This window comes from Xiphophorus maculatus, chromosome 6 (assembly GCF_002775205.1).
Source record: "Xiphophorus maculatus strain JP 163 A chromosome 6, X_maculatus-5.0-male, whole genome shotgun sequence".
NCBI classification, from domain to species: Eukaryota; Metazoa; Chordata; class Actinopteri; order Cyprinodontiformes; family Poeciliidae; genus Xiphophorus; species Xiphophorus maculatus.
The window spans coordinates 12,212,308-12,229,146 of record NC_036448.1 but is presented as its reverse complement, the minus strand read 5'-3'; the positions used below and the strand labels follow the sequence as shown (position 1 = coordinate 12,229,146).

The following is a 16,839-nucleotide window of genomic DNA, read 5'->3' as shown; positions in this document are numbered from 1 at the left end:
TGCAAAGTTGTAAATCCTCCACCTATTATTGCACTTGTGCAAACATTCCACCTATTGGTCAACACCCTTGGTAACAGATTACGTCAAAGCATCGAGTCATCTGTTGCTATGGACAATTGCCTTAGCAACCAATGAGGGGATGCTCTTGGACTATAGCAACAGCCGTTAATTTGCCAGGTACCCATCAAAGGGAAATAGTTTTCCCAAATGAGAAGGCCATCAAACTTAAACATATTTATAAGTTAAGTAGAAAAGCCTTTTGGGCTTTTAATTTTTCCAACCCCAACCATTTAATTTTTCCAACCCCCAAGTATCACAAAAATAAATACTTAAAGTGAAAACAAGACCAAGTAATTTAGTCTTAGCTTTATTTTACAAAAATAAAAGGGAGCATTAGCTGCAGAATGTCTCAATCGTCTTTGATGTCAAACATTTCACAGTTGCTTAGATTTTACACATTAGTTTCTGACAAGCCATCCAAAAGGACCTTCAGTACTTTTCGGTGCCGACTGCACCAAACCCACTCCTTCATAGCGACCTGCAACACATCAACATGCCAAGTTTACTCAAAATGTTAAGTAGTTTCACCTGCACAGGTCTATATGTGGTGTTTTTGTTGTTTTTTTTACCTGCTAAGGTGAGTCTGCTTTAGGCACTGTGCCAGCTGTAGCCATCAGACCACGCTGTGATGAGATCCAGTCAAGTCTCAGCTGGTCAGTTCAACCTAGAGAAAGACATCAATTAGGCCTAAAAACACACAGGCAGCACGAGATTCTGCATGCAACACTTAAACTTGCCATAGGAGAACAGACATTTCAGTAGTGTGGTTGCAGTAATATGGGTGACTTGGAAAGTTATTACTGGAGGAAATTTTGAGGAGCAATGGGGGTGAACAGAACTTGACCGAGCACAATTCTATCCGTGACTTAGAGGCAAATGTTTGCGGACTTTTAGAGCGCTACAATCCGGAAGCTTCCTTAAAACATTCCCTCATTATGGCATTATCTGATTCGGGGAAGAGGCCATGGCATGGTTGCAGGAGACATCTGAAGCACAGGACTTTACACAATTGTAGGTATTCATGGAAACAATGAGAACTGCGTTTCAAGGATGTGAGCAAAGCAAAAGGAGATTTTTACCTCACGTGCACTGGCCTACTTTCTTCATTTATGATATAGGCAAGAGCAGCTTTTCATCTTTGAGCACTTGTTGGCAGGCGCAACACTTCTCTCCAAGGACTTGTAGGTTTTTGAAGGAGCTGAGGTCTTGGAACATACTGAAGCATTGACAGGACACCAGCTGATGGCTTGAAAACTCGTGTCACTTTCAATTGTAATTTCACTGGAAGTTTGAACTCACTTGATAGGATTTAAATCAAATTCCCTTAACAAATGTACAAGAGGCACTTGATCAAAAGAAAATTTGCCTAACCTTACATGATAGAAATTAAGCAGCTGCACAAGTTAATCTTTCATGGAAGAAAGCCAAATTTTAGTGCCCTTCCACAACATCCATTTTAAGTGATGTTGGGAATAAAACAGTGTTCCCACGCAGCAACGAGTTAGCCACCACCTTAACATTTCCCATGTGATCATTTTGAAGAGGCAACGGAATCAGGATCATTTCACATTGTTTTAATAGGCTCCATGAAGCCAAACTGACAAAGAAAAAAAAAATCTTGGATCATACAAAGAACATAAAGTACAAAAAAACTGTTCCCGTTCAGTTTACTCTGGTAACGAAGTTACATTTTCTGATCACTTTAAACAAGAGTCCATTTACAGCACAGTTAAGATGCAGATGTTGAGCAGAGCACAGAAGATACCTTGGGCAGACTGTAGCATGCTGCATTTTGCAACTTCATGAACAGCCGGCCACTTCGGATGTGTAGTTCACCAGGAATTCACTCTTTTGGGAGATTGAACACAAAATGAGCCTTGGGTAAGCTAAGGTTCTCAATAGTTTAAGAAATTTAACAATAAAATCCCCCAAAGGTTAATCTGAGTATGCTAGTTCTTTCCTCAGTTTAAAGATTTGGTAGGAGGTAGGTCAGTTTATCAACAAGGATAACAAAAAAGCCCCATTAAGATCTTATAAAAAAACAAAACACTTTAAAGTGCTGGACAAAAGAAATTAGCTGATTAACTGATCGACAGAAAGCAATGTGGATAGCTGCTTTATCCCCACGTAATAAAAGAAGGGGACCGTACAGTAGTGAGATCATACAGATGTTTTGAACGATGGGAGTGGTCAATTGAGCAAGACTAGTAAATTATAATTTGTAACATGGTTGAGAAATAACCAAAACTCATGGCTACATTTAAGTCAGATGCCAAGCTTCTACAACAGAACTACATAATACACGTGGACATGTTTTTTTCCTTGAGGAGCACAGCTTTCAAATACGGCCAGCCAAGTGATGAATCTTGAATCAGGGAGGTTTACTCGTGTGTCGCTGGAGGATAAGAAGTGGGCACAGGTAAAGACACTGAATGTTGACACTGGTGTTTCACAATATCCATTCAACCCACTAGAGCTAGTGCTACAACCCTCCCTTTTTTTTTTTTTTTTGCTCAAAGGGCTCCATCAGTTGAGAAGTGAGCGACTTTTGAAGGTGGCATTGTCATCTGCCTTAGAGCTTAAATGTCTCCGCCAGCCTCTTTCAGTGTGGAACGGGACAGCAAAGACAGGCAACTGTATGCAATGAGGCTTGATCTTGGGCTCAGGTACAGAACTGAGGGGCACACATGAGTCTTAAATATTAGGGCTACAAAAGGTATCCTTAATACTACTTAAATATGGCAGTTTGAAAGAACTTTTTTTAAAAATCCTCCAAATTTGTGCTATGGCAAGTTGTCAACATCTTTAGTACAGCACTACAACATATGGTATCACTTAAGGTTTGACAGCCCACAAAAATAGCTACATTTAAGTATCATAAAAGATGCTTACCATAGCTGTCATAGCTGTCACGATAGGATCCAGAGCGGTCTCCATATCCACCCTGTCCCCTAAAAGATGACAAAGTATGTTTTACTGTCTTTATCATTTGTAGATATTGCCATTTAAAGGCTGGTTAGCAGACTTACCTGTTGTCCCTGTAACCACCTGAGGAATATCCTCCACTTCTGTATCCACCGCCACCAAAGCTTCTGTCTCCACCACCAAAGCTTCTGTCGCCGTAGCTTCTGTCACCGTAGCTTCTGTCGCCGTAGCTGCCACCTAAATGCACAGAGCAAATATTACATACAAAGGAGAGAGAAAAAAAAGTGAATTAGTTTGGTTGTAATACTCACCGCGACTGGAGAAGCCACGTCCCCTCCCCCCACGGCCACCAGAGTTGAACCTGCCTCCACGTGGGCCAGAGCTAAAGCCTCCTCTGGAGCGGCCACCCTTTCCTGCCTCATCAACTCGAATTGCCCGTCCATCAAGTGTCTGCAGGGCATTAAATGATACAAAAATAAGCTTTTGTGTCTTAAAATATTAAATTGCAGACGGCTAGGGTGGTATATGAAGGCATAAAAATTACCTTTCCGTTCATGGCATCCAGAGCATCTTTAGCATCCTCAACATTGTCGTATTTCACAAAGCCAAAGCCACGAGATCTTCCGGTCTCTTTGTCTCTGATTACGTCAACTAAAAAAATATATATATATTTTTTAAGTTTTAAACTTACATTTAATATATAATGAAACCCTTTTCCAGAATAGAATACGGTTACATAAATCCATCTAAATATGCTACCTTTTTCGATGGTTCCATATTTGCCGAAAGCTGCAGCCAAAGAATCTTCGTTGGTCTCGAAGCTCAGCCCTCCGATGAACAGCTTACCCTCATCCGACATTTTCACAAAGTAACTGAAAGAGGTTTAAAAAAAAATATTAAGAGTGTTAAAGAAAATCCCACAAGTCGCATTCCAGCCTCGTCGAGTAAACAGCAGCCACCATGACGCAGCTTTAACAGAAAGTAGGTCAGTTACAAAATGGCGCCTGGCAGTTGCGCACTTTTTCGTCAGACGCTCACCGCGTTTTTTCCAAGTAATACAAATGCCTTTTTAGCTAATAAAATGTGGGAAATATACGGTGTAAACCTAATTATCCTCATTAAAACCCAACATCGTTTCGATTTCATAACAAGGGATGCCTTTGTTTGATTTAGCCATTAACCGGGTTTTTCCTCGTCGCCATTTTGTGTAACCGGGCTGGTCTTTGTCTTAGTGACCTACTTAAGTGCAGCACGCTGCCCTACTTTTAGGGTTACACAAGTATTCAAAACAACCAAATCCGGCTAAGAATTGCCTGGTCTGGTTTTCTCATATGTTCTGTACGAAGAATACAACAAATTTTAGAATTTTAATCTTTAACGTTTACTAAAAATATAACATCTTTCAAACACACCAATACCTTACATCAAAATACAATGATAAATGCAGAACGGTCGACCTCCCCCTACGTAAATATCAGAATTACAGTAAATGCGAACGGCGCGAATACCTTTTGTCCTTATGTGGAGAACAGGAGAACGTAAAGCGGTGCCGATTAGAGACGAGTGAGACCGGGAAAGGGGAGGCGCCCCTTTTTATAGCTTGGGCTCAGAACACTTCTTCTGCTGTTGAACAGTATGGTAGCTCTACTGCCATCTCCCGTTCAGCGCATTGAACAACTACTAATCCAGGCTGAAAAACAACTTGTCGGCATGCTGAAAACACTTCGTTTCGATTACGGAACGAGAAGTCTTTCCACTTTTCGCACTCAAACCTCAACTGTTCTTCATAGTGTCCACCATATTTGTTGTGTGCAAACTATTTAGTAGCATAATTACATTTATCATTTCGAATCTCTGGGTGGTAATTATAGGGGCGGTGTTTTTTTTTCCCGTGACTTCTCGCCCTCATGTTCCCTCCATTTTGCAAACCTCATTGATCCAACTTCTTTATTGTCCAAAAAACACAAAAGTCCCATTTTGGAATACCCATTTGTCATTTTGTCACCGCGACAAATGTGTTTGTGTATGAAAGTGTTAGCATTTTGTTTTCCATTGTCTGCCTATTTTACACAGTGTCTTTTATATATATATATATATATATATATATATATATACAGTATATATAAAACATGTTGAGATATCTCGTGTTTCTTCTCTCTCTTACATATATTCTATTTGATAATAATATACAGCATTTGTACGTGTTTTTCCTTCTTTCTCTTGGGTGGTGTCAGTCATGAACTTTGTTATAATCCACTTGCCTGTGAAATGAGGATTGGAAACTTCACTGTTATCTTCATCTGTGTCATATTTAATATGAAAAAGAAAACAAATCTCTTAGATATTATGTGTATGCTACACAAACTGGCATTTCCCTACATTAACTAAAAATATGAATTTAAGGGTTCCCCTCTTAGAATTGTTATTTTTTTTGTTTGTTTGTCTGTTTGTTTGTTTCCTTTTCTTTTGGTTAGATTATGTGAACTCAAGCAGCAAGACCTGATCAATTTGTAAATTTTCATGAAGACCAATAACCAACGTGGCAGTGTGTGAAGTAAACGAATCTCTAAAAGCATCCATAACATTAAAAAGCTACAATGGCCACCAAATATTAGCAACTAAAATGGCAATTGATATTTGGAGCAGGTTGTTTTGGCATTTAGTGTAAAATTGAAAAACTGTGGTTACTACTTAAAATACAAAAAATATTGCCAAGCACTGTTTATTTTATACCATGCACATGATATGAGAGCCACAAGATCAGAAACCCGTGAACAGGTCAGATTAAATCTCCATCAGCAGGCAGACCACATAACAGTTTTATACCAAGGGCAAAAAATATTAAACACTGGAGACACTCTCCCAAGCAGCAGGAGGAAACAACAGCGAACTATGGATTAGTTAGGACATATGTGAACTCTATTCACCAAGCAGGAGAGGTTCTGGTTTTATTTAGTTGTGTCTAACCAGGGTGAATTACAAGTTGTTCTTTATTTTTGTTTAAAAAATCAATGTAAAGCATGAATCATTTTCTTAGCCCTAAACAATTTTCAGAATGTTGTCTATCAAAATAAATAAAATACTTGGGAGTAGAGTGATGCAGAAGTTTGACAAAATAAAAATGCACATTTATACTTTTTCAAGACAGTGTAGATTGGGGAATCAAATGTGTTGCATATCAGATGACCTTGTTTTGACTAATTTTGGTTACAGTCTCACTGCTCTTTCTCAGTGCTTCAGTATGTAAAACCACCCCCAGGAGTTTCAGCTCTGTCTCTCTGCAGCTGTCTCTGTAAAAAAAAAAAAAAAAAAAAGACAGGACGTGGGGGTGAGAAGCCTAACAATAAACCAGAGGGTCATCAGCCAGTTGTTGCTATCCTGCAGAGATGTAGTTGCATTTGAAAAGGCCTTTCAGGTCTCTCAACATTCAAACAGAGCCGTTGGTTGAAAACTGGCTGTTCAGGTTTGCACAGAAATCAGCCTCTCTCCTCTCCAAAAGCTGTAGTCCTCTGAGCGATGGTCCTTTAACCTGAAACCAGCCCTGCTTTGGTTTTAACCAATGCATTTCTTGTTTTTAGGGCCTCTGTGACACATAGTCTTCATTTTACAGAGCATAATGTCACCTCTCTAACACTGGGTACAAAGCCCAGACAGTATTTTCATTCATGCTCATGTGTTTTATCAGTTATCAGCACACCCCCGGCTGCTGCAGCTCCTCTCAGTGCAACTGATTTGTCTCTATAAGCAGAGCTCCACCTACAACGCCATCTGTATTCTCGATGCTGTTCGCAACGCTTGGTGTTCATCACTTTTGATCCACCCCAGTAATGAGGCAGGAGAGTGTTATGAACAGCTATGAATGGCAGGATTTAGACAAACCTGTGTTTCTCTTTATTTAAGCAAAGCATGTATGTTGCTAGCGTTAGCCTAATAGCCACACTGCCGAGAGCTAAAAATATATCCTGGGATTGAAGGAGATCTGGGAGGTTCTCCTCGAAAAAGAACAAAATCCACACTTTGAATGCTAATGAAGAATAGTCTGGCTCAGACTTGGTATTTGCATGTCACACTACAAATGAGATTTGTCTTTTCACCACAGGGCAGGGATTGTGACAAAAGGTGTGGGGGAGGGGAGCTTCTCTCTGCAGTGCTAAAAGGAGGAGGAGTATGAAGGAGAGTGTAGGAGGAAATGGATGTCTTTCTTTCCAACACACTAAAACCCAGCAGAAAAATCTCCTGTGCGTTTCACATGCGTGAACACACAGGAAGCAAAGCAATAAACACTGTCAGTGAGACAGAGAATATACAAATATGCATTCTTTGCTTTTATGGTAAGAATATTCTTTAAAATATTCATTCAGTTGAATATTCCTTTAAATACTTTTAAAAAGAATTTTCACCTGGAGATCTTTTTCCAGACCAGAGATTTGTCTTTCAACGTAAAGAAGTGACGATCTTGCTAACTATATATAAAAAGATTTAATGTCAAATGATGCAGTGTATAACACAAACTCATTTTGGAGCAGCGATACAGTCACAGTCCACCACTCAGCACACCTTTAAGATGACACTGAATGACATAAAGGATGAAGAGCCAGTTTTGATTTGATCTATTCCTTGTTCCCCACCCTCGCCAAAAAGTGTTGACAATCCTTATCAGTTTTATCTAATGCTATGTGTGACTGACGCCAGTCTTATATTATGGTTATGTAAGCGTGGAATAATGTGCGTGTAAGCAGATAAAAGAGGTAGAGAAAAAGACACAGAATAGCACGTAGAGGACACTCCTTCAGTCAACAAATATCACAAAAACCAGTTGATTCTTCCAATAAATGTCTCAACATGAAAGGGTGAACTCCACATAGAACAGTCGAATGAACTAATAAAGTCTTTTCAAGGTTTTATTAAGTCTCTGTTTTTATTATTGTGTATATGCTCTTCTTCATTTTTAAAGGGAATATTCTCCAAAGATGACACAGACTCTTAACATTCACGATAAGGCAATATATTGCTTAGAGTTGTGGTCAGTTGTAAGAGGCACACTCTTTAATAAACATGAAAGAGGTAAGTCACCTGATCAAATACATTGATCTCATCTAGTCACAGATAAATCTCAACTTTTTGAAGTTAAAATTAACTCAAACTACATCACCAAGTAGAATATTTACATAAAATTTACAGAACAGTATGTCAAAGAAGACAAGTCACAGTGTTTGGACTGTGTCGTTCACATTACAGGAATTACAGCGTGAAGGTAAACCAGAAACCAACACAGACATATCAATGCATATTTTAAGGGATAATTCAAGATTTTAAAACTAAAGTTGCCGTCAAAGATTTTGAGCTGCTAATATATTATAAATATATAATACAACCCTTCTAGTATCCGTTCAATAATCAGATTAGACAGACCTGGAGGCTGAACCTAATGCTGGCCCAAGAGGAGCCACGACATAAGTACACTTCTAGCTTAAAAGTACTCAAGTCTCATAAACGTGGTAGAAGTTTATGCAAATGCTCATATGAAATGTCAAGCCATCAAGTGGTTATTTACAAAGAAGCTGATGTACACGAGCAGCGTAGGCTGGAGGCGGTGCGCCACCAATGATCCTCCTGAAGCATGTTCTGATTACAGAACATAAACGACTTTTAAAAAAAATAATGTATTTTCAATGAGCTAGAAACTAAAAATCAGCTTATTTTATGCACAAACACATCCCCAATGATCATTTTCAAGGTTATTTCCACCAAAGATTTAGAAATAAAACAAGTTGAATGTTTTGTTTCAAGGCAGAATATTTTCTGTCGTCATTTTTGATTGTGAAAATATCATGTCCTACAGTAACAATGACCATTGAGGCTTGTTAGGAATATAAGAATATTTTAATATTAATCAATTTTATTGATTAATCCCTTTTTTAAAGGGATTTCAGTAAGGCTCTAGAACACTAATTGTTTTAAATTCTAACCTGCACACATAATCCTGGCGTTATTTGAAAACATGTTTGCAAAGATTCTACTAAATAAGAAGGGTTATTAACTTCAGTTGAGATAGTAAAACCTTAAAAACCCTCAATTTAAAAATCCTAAAATATCCCTTTAAGGATGAGGAGGAAAACATAATGTATATTTCATGAGCTAAGGATAGTATTACTGGTGAAGGAGGAAAACTAGAAGGACCATCTGTAAATACTGCATGTTGTTGTAAGGCACAACTCATGAGTTAAAAACGACATAGTCCTGCATCATTTTCAAGGTTGATTTGCTATTTGTTTTGCGTTCAGAGAATAACAAGCCCCCAAGGCCCACAGAGCTGACAGAAACCCTCTTTATCAGAAGTACTTATGCATTCTGCTCACAGTAACTAAACTCTAAAAAAATGTAGAACAGAGAAACAAACAAACAAAAAAGAACTTTCTGTAATGTTATACTACATAAAGAGCTATCCCCATCATGCTCGGTAAACGGACGCAGGAAAAGAGCTGTATAAACCTTATACGTTTTTGTATGTCTAATATACGTCACTATAAACAGAAAAAACCTGCTCTGGTTTTATGTACTGCATATTATGAACATGTTTCCTTCTGTTCAAATAGCTACAAGAAGAAATCACAGTGAGCTGTTTGCGTACACTAGGAACGGTGGAGCCGGTGCTGGTTTGGTTGAGCGAATCCATGGAGGAGAGAACACCTACGAATCCGCCTATGGCGACGCCTCTGATGCATCAGAAGCTGCAGGCGCTCCATCTTGCAGTGCATCGTCTTATTCTCTTCAGAAGAGTGAAGCGTCTGACTCGCATCCCCTCCTGGAGAGAGAAGGAAAAAAACTGTGTTATACTCAATGCATGTGTGTGAAAACAAATAGGTTTTATAGAATTAATTTGCAAAGAGTGAAATTGCACGTTTATATATATATATATCTATATATATAGCATTCAAAATTTTGAATTTGTTTACACATTTCTGTTGGAAAATGGACTAATTGAACACTTTAGCTGAAAATCTTATAATAATATTCGAAATAATGTATTTAAACATGTAATTACGTAGATGATTGGATAGTTTTGGAATAAAATTAATTAATACAAATTGACATTGAGTCTAAACTGGACCAGTTTGTCTAAATAAAAAAAAATGGCTTTCAGATGATATTTGTTATAATTTGACAACAATAAAACAGTGGATCAGCATACCAAATTTTGCATCAAATGTTAGTTTACCGCTGCGCGCTGTGCTTTGGGTTGGTGTTTGTCTGTTTCTTCCCATGCAGGGATCCTCTGCGGTGAGATGGCTGCCTGGAAGGTTTGAGGCAGTGCACTCGTTACATAAAGGGGGAAGCAGCGCCCCCTGGTGGTGACAGGCAGCTCTGAGCAAGTCGTTGAGGATTTGGAGAATGATGGCGATGCCGCGACGAGGATGAGTGATGCCTCCATGACTGCACGGGGCCAGAGTCCCTGATAGGATTGTAAATTATTAGAAATATTAATGATCGATATACAGATAAAATGGTAAAAGCTGTCGAGCTAGGTCTTTGGTAACAGTTTGTGTAAACTTTCACCTTCTTGGTAAACTTGTTACAATGTTTATTTATTCATTTTGATTACATTAAAAAGAAAAAAGTCTGGCACATTTTTAAAGTGCCCATTGAAGTTTAAGTATCATATTATAACCACACAAATCAATGTCATTTATTGTGATTTTATGTGATATATCATATTGCAACACAGAGGATGGAAAATGATCAACATTTTTAATAATGAAGTCTGAAAAATGTGCTTCATCATCCTGACGATCTTTCCTGTTTTCACTGAGGAAAATCATCTCCACAGCATGATGCTGCCACCACATTTCGCAGCGTTTTCAGGGTGATATGCAGTTCTAGTTTCCTGCCAGATATAATCTTTTGCATTGCATGTTGAATCTGGATTTCTTCTTACTGCTCATTCCTAAAGGCAAGGATCATAAAGTGCATGAATAATAGGGCTCCTGATGACAGATTCTGACTCCTGAGCTGTGGGTTTCTGCAGCTTCTCTAGAGATAATATGGGCCTCTTGGTGGCCTCGCTATGTGCTCTCCTTTCCTCTCCTAGTTTACGTGACAGCCATGTCTTGGTGGGTTTGTAGTTGTCCCAAAATCTCTCTACAGTAATTTCAGTAGATAGACTGGATAGTGTTCTTTAAGATGTTCTAAACACAAACTTAGTTCAGATTTCTCCTAGGGTTTCTCCCTGATCTGCTTGCTGCACTCTTTGGTCTTCATGTTTGTTCACTAATGAACTCTGAAGCCTTTACTGAACAGCTCCACAGCATGAATCATGGATCTGTGTCATGATTAAACTACACACACAGGATTCTGTTTATTAAGTAAATGACTTCCAGAGGTGTTGTGTCAAATTTTATTAAGTATTAGAATAAACGGAACAGAATCCATAACTGTGCCATATTTTTCAGATTTAAGTTAGTAAAAAAAACTATATCCCCTTCACATATGTTACTTTATGTTGGTGTAACACATAAACCCCCACCCCAATACATTTAGTTAAAGTTTGCTTTTCTAACCTGAAATGTGAAAATAACTTTTGGAAGGATCTACTGTATGTATTTACAGACTGCTGTTTCTACAAAGACCTACCAGAAAACGTTCCAGAGAAGACGCCTGGAGAGTGATTCACGACGCTGTCAATGACCGCCCCTGGAGGCTGTGGCTTATGTGCAGGAACATCTCCCTGTTAAAAAAAATAAGTCAATAATGTCTATAAAAAACTAAAAGTGAATTTTGAATGTTTTCTGTTAACTACAGTCATTGGAAGAGGAAAACAGGTATCATCACAGACCTCTATGAAGGCTGAAGTTGGTCCTGGTTCAGAACTGGTGGGTCTGGATGAACAGACTGGTGTAGCTGCAGGAGGTAGATTTGGAGGATGTGTAGAGTCCAAAGGCAAAGCAGGTTTGCAGTCAGATTGCGAGTGTCGCACCAACGGAGGATCGATGCAGTGCTCACGTGCTACGCTTGTGGACGAGATAAAGGAAGTTCTGGGTTTCTGAGTGCTACATTGGAGGGAGGATGCTGAGCGAGCCGAGGGTAAGGGTGGAGAGGAAGTCTGTGAGCTGGTGAATCCTAAGGAGGACCCTGCAGAGGATGCCTCCAGGAGATTCCCATTGTTCGCCTGTGCAATTTGAGGTTTGAGTCTGGTCTGAACCACTGAGTCCATGTTCCCCTGGAGCTCCCTGACCTCCTGCGACAGCTGGAGCTGCACATACATCGTGTGGGCCCCGGCTCCAAGGCTGAGGGTCAGAGGCAGGCGACCCGAAAGGAAGTCCTCTATCTGCAAAATAATCAGGGAAAAAGAAATCTTCAAGATTTTCATTCCGAATTTGATAGAAAAGTTGCTGATGAGAAAACCATTGTTTGGTTGACAATGAAAGTGAGTTAAGAACTGCTCAGAGAAAATCTGAGGACAAAGAAGGACAAAACTCTGTTTAAAGAAATAATAAATAACAAACATGAGTTTGTTATAGTAAACATAATAAATCAATTATTATAGCTGCAATTTACAAAATAAAGAAAATTTGCGTTGTGTTAGAAACCCTGTTTATTTCATTTAGAATGGTCCCGATGTCAAAAAGAATCTCACGGCTTCCCATTTCCACCAGGATTGAATTCAAGGTTTCCCTCCTCACACACCAATGCATCTATGGAAAGGGCCCCACCTTGGTCAAAGAACTGCTTAACACAACAACACGCTCCCTCCACTCCTTATACCCAAAACCAAACTGAGAACCATGGTAGAGGTAGGGCCTTCTCTACTGCCGTCTATGACACGCCGTGACACTCTGTGAATCTTCACAATCCACTGACTGTTTAAAAAAGGTATCAAGACATTTCTTTTTAGCAACATTTTTGGTTTATTTCCTTAGATATTGGTTTTAATCTCTTATTTATTCATTTACTTAATTATTTTTTATCCATTGGAATTGCTAGTTTTGTTTTTGCCCCAAGACATAAAGGGCATAATAATTCAAATGTATTATTATTATTATTATTATTATTATAATCTTGACATTCCCCTGAACCTAGACTACCTCCAGTGATGACGATCATTGTTTTTTCCGGTGACACAGATGGCATTCATTATTAGTATTGTGCCACACCATCATAGTGCCGCCACCATAAACTGTTTGGCATTGGCAGAGATGTTTGTCAAGTTTTCTTGGGTACAACACTTCTGTGTTTTCCTTACAAATGCAGTACAATTTAAGAGAGATTAAAAAAAAATACCACACAGTTCCTCATTTTTTGTGTAAAGTTTATATATTCAAATCCAATGAATTTGTATAAATTCAACACAATCCAATCATATAGACATTCTGATTAAAACTCATATAAATCAACAAATCTGTTATGAAACAACTCAGTTAAATGCTAAAAAGTAAGCCCAAATGATTGAAGTCACAGACTTTAAATCAATTAAAATGCCAAAGTATTTGACCAGGCAATATTACACCAGTCAAAAATATAGTCAGAGATAATAAGTTTCTTTATTTTAGTACTTGAAGCCAAATGAATGCCATCCAGACATTCATTTATTTAATAACAAAGTGAAAAAGTAGTTTGTTCTTAAGAAGACGTAGCCCAAAGACATATATATATATATATATATATATATATATATATATATATATATATATATATATATATATATATATATATATTTCTTTTCTGCATTAAGTCAACAAGTTTGTAGTACCAGCTTTTAATCTGATTAAATGATTATAGATTTATAATTTATGGATCATATACATTTTCTCAACCGAAGCATGGGCAGATTCAGTAAACTGGACTGTACCAAACACTGAGCCTTGTGGTGCTAATATTGGTGCAAGACGAAGATTAAATTACAAATTAAGATCACCTGCATGCAGTTCAGCTCAGGTTTCAGTTATAAATAAAAATTATAGAATATTTTACAAGAAAATAATTTTTTTCATTATATATAAAACAACGTCCGCTTAGCGCCTAATGCAGGTTCTCACCTGGGATTCTGTCAAACTCTCCAACGTGTCCATCACCGTCTTCTCTCTAGTTGAACTCTGCAATAAATAACCGCAATCCCCCAAATAGCTCAGTTTTTGTTCATGGCTGCATATAATTTTGTTATGTTTGTAAAAAGAGAACGTGGGAGACAAACTTACTACTGAACCAGTTTCAATAACTGGGACCAGAGTCAGTCTGCTGCCATCTGTCACACCCTGCTCCATCAGTGTCCCTGCAGTCAGGTGGCTTTATAACACAAAAAGGGTACAAGTTTATGGTAAATGACCTGTACATATATACTTCACACTACATTCATTCACCCATTCACGACCACCAGCCGCAGTGGAAGCGGGTAAAGTGTCTCAAGCCAGCATCCCACTGGTTTCACACATAGACACACACACAGTCAGAGCTAACCTACCTGTCTTTATGCACCACTATGATTCTGTCTGTCTGCAGCCCCAGTTTCTGGGAGATGAGCTTCCTCAGCCCCTCCGCAGTCTCTCCCCGCTGGACACTGAGCTCCACCGGGCAGCCGGTTGTTGAAGTGATGGTCAAACGCATCGGTGGCTCCCCGCCTGCAGGCTGTGGAGTAGGGAAGCCCCGACGCTGCGTCTTCGGCTGCTCCATGCAGAGTCACTGCTTTAGTCGGTCTTTAAAAATTAAACCCTGGTGAAAACAAGCAGCTGCAATCGAACTGAATCGCCAGACTACTTCATCCGTGGTTAGACATGTTCTAAAACTCCAAAAACAAGCGATTTAACTGCAGCACACGGTGTGACAGCTGCTTTTTCTGAGTGTGACAGAGCCGATTTAAGCTAAGAGTAAAACGTATCCTTGTTAGGAATAAGCCCCGCCCACTGGAACCAGCAGCCAATCAGTGAGCGCTACAACACTACTGAGGAAGCAGTTTGTCCAATCCGATACCGTTGTGTCTACACTGCTCCACCCATGTTTGTTCTTTCCTCACCATTCATAAATGATGCAACATAATCAGGTTCGTACAGGATGTCACTATGTGGAAATGTCCGTTTTTCTCATAAAACATACTTTAAATATCTAGGGATTGTCTGCAGTTCACAAGGAAAAAATTGAAATAGATTTTTTTTTTTTTTTTATAAAACAGAAATGACTAATAACCCCCGCAGTTAACTAGATCACCTCCACAGTTTACAATTTTTACGTTTGAGTTTGTTGTTGTTTTGTATATATGGAGTAAAGTCTCTCGCTGACACTGCACATCCTTCCGCTTGTACCTGTTGAACAACTAAAAAATGTATTTTGTGGCACACCATTGGAATTATTTACTTGTTGAACTTTTGTCACAATAAACGACGATAAACCTCAATGTTGTTTTTTTTGTGGCAGAATATATATTTTTTTTAATTTAAAAAAGCATTGTGTACTTGTGTTTATGTTCCCTTTACTCTGATACCCCTAAATAAAATCTGGTGCGATCAACTGCCTTCATAGACCACCAAATTGGTAAACGAAGTCTGCCTGTAACCGCCAGGTGTGTGTAATCAAATGTCATGAATGTTTGTGGAGATCTCAGAGGTTTGTTATAGACCAAGAAATAGACCAAAGGACACACCAGGCAGGTCATGGATATAGTCTTTAAAAAGTTAAAAATAGCTGAGATAGGCTCTAAAATAATATCCCAAGCTTTCAACATCTCATGGGCCAATGTTCATTTTCAATCTATCATCAGAAAATGCTAATGTATGATACAACTGCAAAATCTAAACAAACTGGCTGGATAGGGCAGCATTTTAAACAGAGATGCAGTCAAGAGGTCCGTGCCAACTCTAGAGGAGCTGCAGAGATGCACAGCTTAGGTAGGAGAATCTTCTGAAAAATACAACAATAACCCAGGCATTTCACAAATCTGGACTTTATGGAAGAATAGCCAGAATACTGATGAAAGTAAGCCACAAGAAGTTCAACTTAAAGAGCGCAGCAATGTAGTGACTGAGACACAAAAACCTCAAGGAGGATGCTTGTATCAGATGAGACATAAATTGAATTTGTTGTGGCCTGTAGACTCACAGAAGGTTTTATTTGGTGGGAACAGTACGTCCCATTTTGAAACATGGTGGTGGCAGCCTCATGCCATGGGATTGCTGTTCTTCAACAGGACCAGAGAAGCTGAAGTTGAAGGGAAGATGAATGAGAATCCAGAGAAGTCCTGGAAAAGTAGAGGCTTACCTCCAAAGACTTACAAAAATCCTAATAATATGTCCCGAACTTTGTGTTTTAAATGTGACAAAAAGTTGGTGTGTTTCTCCATCATGCATTCCTTTAGTTAGATGAACCTGCCAGAACCATATGAAGGTAACCCACATCATAATGCTCCCGTCTACAAACTTCACTTTTTGTGGGGAGTTTTCAGAGTGATATGTGGAACAATTTGTCCTCCAAAAATGGTGAAATCAAAATAGCTCAGCACTGGCCTAATCTAAATATACTCTAAATAGAATCTAAATAGATTATATTCCCGTAGTATTTTGCTGGTTTATCTAGATGTTCTGTTGCAAACTTTAAACAGGCTTCAACATACTTTTTCTTCAGCAGTGGAGTCTTGTGCAGAGAGTGTGTATAGGGACCACTGAAGTTAAGTCCATTACTTATTACTTTTATGTGACAAGTTATTTTAGGTCTTTTGGAAGCTCTCAGTAAATGCTCTTTTGCTCTTGTAAAGCAGTTTTTGTTCTTTTTTTGTTTTCTTTTGACTCTATCAGGAATTTAATGAGAGAAAAAGTGAAGGGAATGAGGTTCTTCCATTTCACTGCAACATTCAGAAGTTTAGATATGGAGCTG

The 16,839-nt window shown here is 38.7% G+C and overlaps 2 protein-coding genes across 7 annotated transcripts; both read right to left on the bottom strand.

Moving 5' to 3' along the window:
- Positions 1 to 351: 351 nt before the first annotated feature.
- cirbp (cold inducible RNA binding protein) lies at positions 352 to 4,589 on the bottom strand. 5 transcript variants are annotated; one of them, XR_312682.2, is made up of 8 exons: positions 4,494 to 4,589; positions 3,745 to 3,857; positions 3,530 to 3,636; positions 3,297 to 3,435; positions 3,090 to 3,222; positions 2,953 to 3,011; positions 630 to 724; positions 352 to 538 (listed from the first exon to the last, which is right to left on the bottom strand). XR_312682.2 is itself a non-coding variant. In XM_005797106.3 (7 exons), exons 2-7 carry the CDS (start codon positions 3,842 to 3,844, stop codon positions 2,442 to 2,444), a joined length of 552 nt encoding a protein of 183 aa, XP_005797163.1. In that variant the 5' UTR covers positions 3,845 to 3,857; positions 4,494 to 4,589; the 3' UTR covers positions 1,620 to 2,441. The 5 variants fall into 5 exon arrangements, 4 of the variants coding, with proteins under 4 accessions (XP_005797163.1, XP_005797164.1, XP_005797165.1 ...); XM_005797106.3 differs by lacking the exons at positions 352 to 538; positions 630 to 724 and adding an exon at positions 1,620 to 2,455; XM_005797107.2 differs by lacking the exons at positions 352 to 538; positions 630 to 724 and adding an exon at positions 1,620 to 1,908.
- A 3,385-nt stretch (positions 4,590 to 7,974) lies between these two features.
- LOC106700472 (midnolin) lies at positions 7,975 to 16,839 on the bottom strand. 2 transcript variants are annotated; one of them, XM_023334773.1, is made up of 7 exons: positions 14,441 to 16,839; positions 14,178 to 14,265; positions 14,019 to 14,075; positions 11,819 to 12,310; positions 11,617 to 11,710; positions 10,178 to 10,438; positions 7,975 to 9,790 (listed from the first exon to the last, which is right to left on the bottom strand). In XM_023334773.1, the coding sequence occupies exons 1-7, from the start codon at positions 14,647 to 14,649 to the stop codon at positions 9,618 to 9,620; spliced, it is 1,374 nt and encodes a 457-aa protein (XP_023190541.1). In that variant the 5' UTR covers positions 14,650 to 16,839; the 3' UTR covers positions 7,975 to 9,617. The 2 variants fall into 2 exon arrangements, with proteins under 2 accessions (XP_023190541.1, XP_014331490.1); XM_014476004.2 differs by having other exon boundaries at positions 10,205 to 10,438; positions 14,441 to 16,836.

Excerpts from the sequence above, each read along its gene's own strand:
- cirbp (XM_014476003.2), bottom strand. The coding sequence starts at position 3,844 with ATGTCGGATGAGGGTAAGCTGTTCATCGGAGGGCTGAGCTTCGAGACC. Across the intron at positions 3,223-3,296 it reads ACGTGGCTTCTCCAGTCGCG|GTGGCAGCTACGGCGACAGA; the intron begins GTGAGTATTACA and ends CTGTGCATTTAG. Across the intron at positions 3,012-3,089 it reads GGTGGTTACAGGGACAACAG|GGGACAGGGTGGATATGGAG; the intron begins GTAAGTCTGCTA and ends GTCATCTTTTAG.
- LOC106700472 (XM_023334773.1), bottom strand. The coding sequence starts at position 14,649 with ATGGAGCAGCCGAAGACGCAGCGTCGGGGCTTCCCTACTCCACAGCCT. Across the intron at positions 12,311-14,018 it reads AGAGTTTGACAGAATCCCAG|ATAGAGGACTTCCTTTCGGG; the intron begins GTGAGAACCTGC and ends ATTATTTTGCAG. Across the intron at positions 11,711-11,818 it reads CAACTTCAGCCTTCATAGAG|GGAGATGTTCCTGCACATAA; the intron begins GTCTGTGATGAT and ends TTTTTTTAACAG.